Source organism: Solanum stenotomum, chromosome 9 (genome assembly GCF_019186545.1).
Source record: "Solanum stenotomum isolate F172 chromosome 9, ASM1918654v1, whole genome shotgun sequence".
NCBI classification, from domain to species: Eukaryota; Viridiplantae; Streptophyta; class Magnoliopsida; order Solanales; family Solanaceae; genus Solanum; species Solanum stenotomum.
The window spans coordinates 59,352-65,099 of NC_064290.1; the positions used below are offsets into that span (position 1 = coordinate 59,352).

At 36.2% G+C, this 5,748-nt stretch overlaps 1 protein-coding gene across 1 annotated transcript in view; it reads left to right on the forward strand.

Annotated features, from left to right (window-relative positions):
- The window catches only part of LOC125875611 (G-type lectin S-receptor-like serine/threonine-protein kinase SD2-5), a 22,294-nt gene extending 17,671 nt beyond the window's left edge, over positions 1-4,623 (forward strand). The window contains exon 2 of the mRNA XM_049556602.1: positions 1,884-4,623. Coding sequence (XP_049412559.1) covers positions 1,937-4,456 — 2,520 coding nt within the window. The 5' untranslated portion in view covers positions 1,884-1,936 and the 3' untranslated portion in view covers positions 4,457-4,623. The remainder of the gene's footprint in view (positions 1-1,883) is intronic.
- The last annotated feature ends 1,125 nt before the right edge of the window (positions 4,624-5,748 follow it).

Consider the following 5,748-nt stretch of genomic DNA (forward strand, 5'->3'; position numbering starts at 1 on the left):
CCTCAGAATTCGATTATCTTGTATTTCTGGAAAGGAAATAGAAAAGTTAAATTAAGGTTGAACCTAGTTCTGACACCATGTGAAAATATGATCCTTAGGCTTAACTTAACCCCAAAACTAGCTCATGAAGGAGGATTGCGCATGTTCATATAAGGAAACTAACAACCCATTTAAGGGCTCTAACTCAGTCTGACAAGGACAAACGAACTTTCAGGCCCAGTTTTCCGGTAGCGTATCACAATAATTCTCACTGGACACTACCAGTTGAAGTCCCTAATTCAAAAAGGAAAGTTGAAGGTAGGGGTGTACAAGTCAAACCGAACCGACGAACCAAATCAAACCGAAAAAAAAAAACGATTTGTGGTTTGGTTTGGTTGGTTTGGCAGTTGAAAAAAAAACCGACCACTCTTGGTTTGGTTTGGTATTAAAAGAAAAAAGTCAAACCGAATCCAAATCAAACCGACATAATATATATATTTTATATTTTATTTATCGATAAATTTTTTTTGAAGTCCCTAATTCAAAAAGGAAAGTTGAAGGTAGGGGTGTACAAGTCAAACCGAACCGACGAACCAAATCAAACCGAAAAAAAAAACGATTTGTGGTTTGGTTTGGTTGGTTTGGCAGTTGAAAAAAAAAAACCGACCACTCTTGGTTTGGTTTGGTTTGGTATTAAAAGAAAAAAGTCAAACCGAACCCAAACCGAACCCTTTATAATCTACTTTGTTAATATATTTTTAGTTAGTTTATAGTTTTCAATGTTTATATATTTTATTTCAAATTTGGGCTTGTAAATCTTTGTAAATATTATATAATTAATTTTATTTTTATTTATAGATAAAAAATATTATTTATAATCTACTTTGTTAATATATTTTTAGTTAGTTTATAATTTTCAATGTTTATATATTTTATTTCAAATTTGGGCTTGTAAAATTTGGAAATATTTTATTTTGTATTAAGATTCGAAGTTACAATTATATTGTTATAATTTTTCAAATTCGAAGTTAACAATTGACTTTGTAAATATTTCGTTTTGTATTCAGTTTGACTATATCCTTTAATCTTATTAATTTAACATAATGTACGTTCATATTTTTAAAAAAAGAAATTGTACTCATGTGAATTTTACCATTTTTACGAAAATTTCTATTCATTTAACATTTCTTAAGTTTAGCTTATCATGCAGGTAAGTGGAAATATATTTGATCTCTTTTTCAAACACCGTATAGTTGTAAAAAACCAAAAAAACCCGAAAACCCAAAAAAACCGACTAAAACCGAAACCGAAAAAACCGACTTTGCATGGTTTGATTTGATTTTTAGATTTAATAAACCGACATAATTGATTTAGGTTTTTTTTAATGAAAAACCAAATCAAATCGACCTATGTCCACCTCTAGTTGAAGGTATCAGTAGTCAAATCCTTGCTCAGTCAACAGGGGAGGGGCCTCACAGAAACCTTTTTCAATATGTTTTATCTTCTCAACTTTTGTTGACTTATGCACTCTTCAGCAGCTGACTTGTGCAGCACAGAAATGAAAAGAAAAAAAAAACTGATATATTCCTTTAATTTCTTGTATCTCCGCGTGCAAGAAATTCAGAAACGAGTGATATCAATTTAGTTGTTGCGGCAAATTGAGAAATCAAAACTAATGGAATTATGAGTGTTTGTCTACGCTGTTGATAATTGAAAGCCAACTTCATGCTGTTTTCAAATTTTAGTAAAATAAAATGAGAAATCATTGTATGTTATAGTCAAAGTTGGCTGCTGAAAATAGTGTTTGAAGTCAACAGAATGGAAGAATTTAAATGTGATGCCTTTCAACTAAGCAAAGATTGAAAAGTTAATTTAAAACTGATGTATGCCAAGTCTAAAGAGAGGTCATATCCCCAAAAAAGGCACAACAGAAAGAACTCATATATTTTAGAAAAATATGTTTGTAGAAAAGAGACTGTATTTTCCTATCCTTCTCTTCATTTATCTCCTCTGTTGTTCGTCTCGATTTGCTATATCGCAACCTTTACAGGAATACAACATCACTCTTTCGAATTCTACTGCAGGGCTTGCCGGGCTTTCCTCTTTCTGGATCAACAGGCCCTCTCTTTTTGTTAATTCCACCGAGGACTTCTTTGGTTTCGTGACACCCATACTTCAGCGAAAAAATGCTGGCTCACGATTCCTCTGTGGCTTCTACTGCAATTACAATGTCACTGAATGCCTTCTTGGTATCCTTTTGTACCACATCAACTACAACAGGGAAAACGATGAGATAAATAAACCCCAGTTAGTTTGGTCTGCTAACAGGAACCATCCAGTGAAATTCAATGCAACCTTGCAACTAGGCCATGATGGCAACTTGGTCTTGACAGACTCCGATGGCACTCTTGTTTGGTCCACTGATACAATTGGGAAATCTGTTTCTGGCTTAAACTTGACAGGAATGGGAAATCTTGTTCTCTTTGATAAGAGAAAGCGCACAATTTGGCAGTCTTTTGATCATCCTACAGACTCTTTGCTTCCAGGGCAGAATTTGGTTTCCGGGCAGAAGCTCATAGCAAGCGTTTCAGCAACCAATCGGAGTCAAGGTTTGTTTTCTCTTACTGTTCTCAATGGAAGCTGGGCTGCTTACACAGATACAGTTCCACCTCAATACTACTACAATTCATATTTTGAAGATAGTCCTTATTACAGTTTTGATGGTCAAACCTTTACTGCTTTACACAATCCTACTAACTCGACAGCTCAATTCATGAAGATTGGGCCCGATGGACATTTAAAGGTATACCAATGGTCTGTAGTTGATTGGCATGAAGTTTCTGACATTTTGTCGCCATATGTAGATAACTGTGGGTATCCAATGGTATGTGGAAGTTATAGCATTTGTACAAATAACGGCCAATGTACTTGTCCGCCACAGGAAAACTTCTTCAGACCATTTTCTGAGAGGAAACCAGATCTTGGATGTTCACAGCTGACTTCCGTTAACTGCAACTTTTTGCGGTATCATAGTTTCATAGAGCTCAAGAATACTACATATTTTTCATTTAACATTGATCAGGAACTAAATTCGAGTAAATTGTGGCTTGGGCAGAAAAAGTTGGAAGATTGCAAAAGGGCCTGTCTGAGTAACTGTTCTTGCAAAGCTGCTGTTTTTGAATATAATTGGAATGGGGCTCGAAGAGGGAACTGTTTGTTACTGAATGAAGTTTTCTCTCTCACAGACAGCGAAGAAGGAAGAGGTGAGACAGTATTTCTTAAGGTGCAAAATACCCCAGAGGCGCAGACTCGGTCTCTAATCATTCCTGGAGGAAAGAAATCAAGACGTTTCAAAGTGATAATAGGATCTACTCTTGCAGCTTTCTTCGGGATAATTTTAAGCATAGCTACTTGCTTTGTTATTTTCAGAAAGAGGGCACATGAGTCCAGAAAGGCTGCGGATATTTTGGATCTAGCACCAATCTTTCCGGGAATTCTAACTCGATTCTCTTACAATGAGCTGAAAATAACTACAGATGATTTCAGTAGAAAGCTCGGGGAAGGAGGATTTGGCTGTGTTTATGAAGGAACACTGAGAAATGGAACTAAAATAGCTGTGAAGAATCTGGATGGTGTAGGTCAAGTAAAGGAATCATTCTTAACAGAAGTAAAGGCAATCGGTGGCATTCACCATATCAATCTGGTAAAACTCATTGGATTTTGTGCCGAAAAAAGCCACAGGCTTCTAATCTATGAGTACATGGTGAATGGATCGCTGGATAGGTGGATTACGCATGAAAATCAAGAAAATGGGCTTACATGGAACACAAGGCAGAGGATAATATCAGATATCGCCAAAGGGTTAGCATATCTACATGAGGATTGCAGCCATAAGATAATTCATTTGGACATCAAACCACAAAACATCCTTCTAGATCAATATCTCAATGCTAAGATATCAGATTTTGGGTTGTCGAAGCTAATTGAGAAAGACAAAAGCAAAGTTGTGACTAGAATGAGAGGAACACGGGGTTATTTAGCCCCTGAATGGTTGAGCTCGGTAATCACTGAGAAAGTTGATGTTTATGCTTTTGGAATTGTCCTTTTGGAAATTCTCTGTGGGCGAAAGAATTTGGATTGGTCTCAACCTGATGAAGAAGATGTCCATTTGCTACGTGTATTTAGGAGAAAAGCGGAACAAGAGCAGCTCATTGATATGGTTGACAAAAATGAGGATATGCAGCTCCACAGGGAAGCAGTGACAGAAATGATGAGCCTTGCAGCATGGTGTCTACAGGGAGATTTTTCCAAGAGGCCTTCCATGTCATTGGTGGTTAAGGCATTGGAAGGTTTGGTGACTGTTGAAACCAGCTTGAATTATGATTTCACACATGTACCTGAGGTTGGGGCAGGCAACCAAGAGAGGGAAGTCATTATCAGTTCAAAATTTCCTTCAATTTTATCGGGACCAAGGTAAACAATATGCTTAAGATTTTGTCTTTGAAGGAACCAACATATGGTTGTGTAATGTCAAATATCGCAACATTTTCAATTCTAGCATAACTTTTTTACCGTGTATGAGATTATAATTCATGAAATGTAATGTTCAGTAACTTCTATATTAAATTTTTGAGCTTCATGTTACTATCATGTAGAGGCTTTTCAATTCATGTGTGAAAATAAGTAATGATATTGTATGTGGTGGTGCAGCTACTGAATTCAAATAGTATTATGTTGTAAGCTTTATTGTGTTATGCTATCGGAAAAGGCCATTTTCTTGTTTTTTCATGAGATATCCAATGATCCATTTCCCATGTAAGGCTGTGTATTATATATGATAATATAATTTGGTTAGCTTGGGTTTCTCTTTATCCAAGCTTAGCACATTCAATTTTCCAAAAGCTTCCGTGCTGTCATTTCTGTTGAGTTTTAAGTTGTAACACTCTTTCCAGCAATCATTTTCCAAATCCACATTTTAATTTTAAGTTTTTACCACTGAACTCATTATATTTTAGAAATTATGGGAAGTCTATTTAGTAGTTAAAAGTTTACACAAACCAGATGAACTATTCTTGGATCTTAACCACCTTTAGTTCATCTTATGTTAACCAATTTTTTAAAAAGAGATCAGATCCCAAGTACTGTTACAAATTGCTACTAACAATTAATTTGGAATCATTGGGCACTTTCCTCCTCATTTAGATGTGCCATAAATTCCAAAGTCCAAGTCAATTGTTGTTCCTCTCTACAACAGATACAACGAGGAGAATGGTAGGATAGATAAACCCCAGTTAGTTTGGTCTGCTAACAGGAATCATCCAGTGAAATTCAATGCAACCTTGCAACTAGGCCATGATGGCAACTTGGTCTTGACGGATTCTGATGGCACTCTTGTTTGGTCCACTGATACAATTGGGAAATCTGTTTCTGGCTTAAACTTAACAGAAATGGGAAATCTTGTGCTCTTTGATAAGAGAAAGCGCGCGATTTGGCAGTCTTTTGATCATCCTACAGATTCTTTGCTTCCAGGGCAGAATTTGGTTTCCGGGCGGAAGCTCATAGCAAGCATTTCAGCAACCAATCATAGTCAAGGTTTGCTTGCTCTTAGTGTTCTCAATGGAAGCTGGGCTGCTTACACAGATACTGTTCCGCCTCAATACTACTACATTTCATCCTATGCTGATAGTTCTTATTACAGTTTTGATGGCCAAAGCTTTACTGCTTTACACTATCCTACTAAATCAAAAGCTCAATTCATGAAGATTGGGC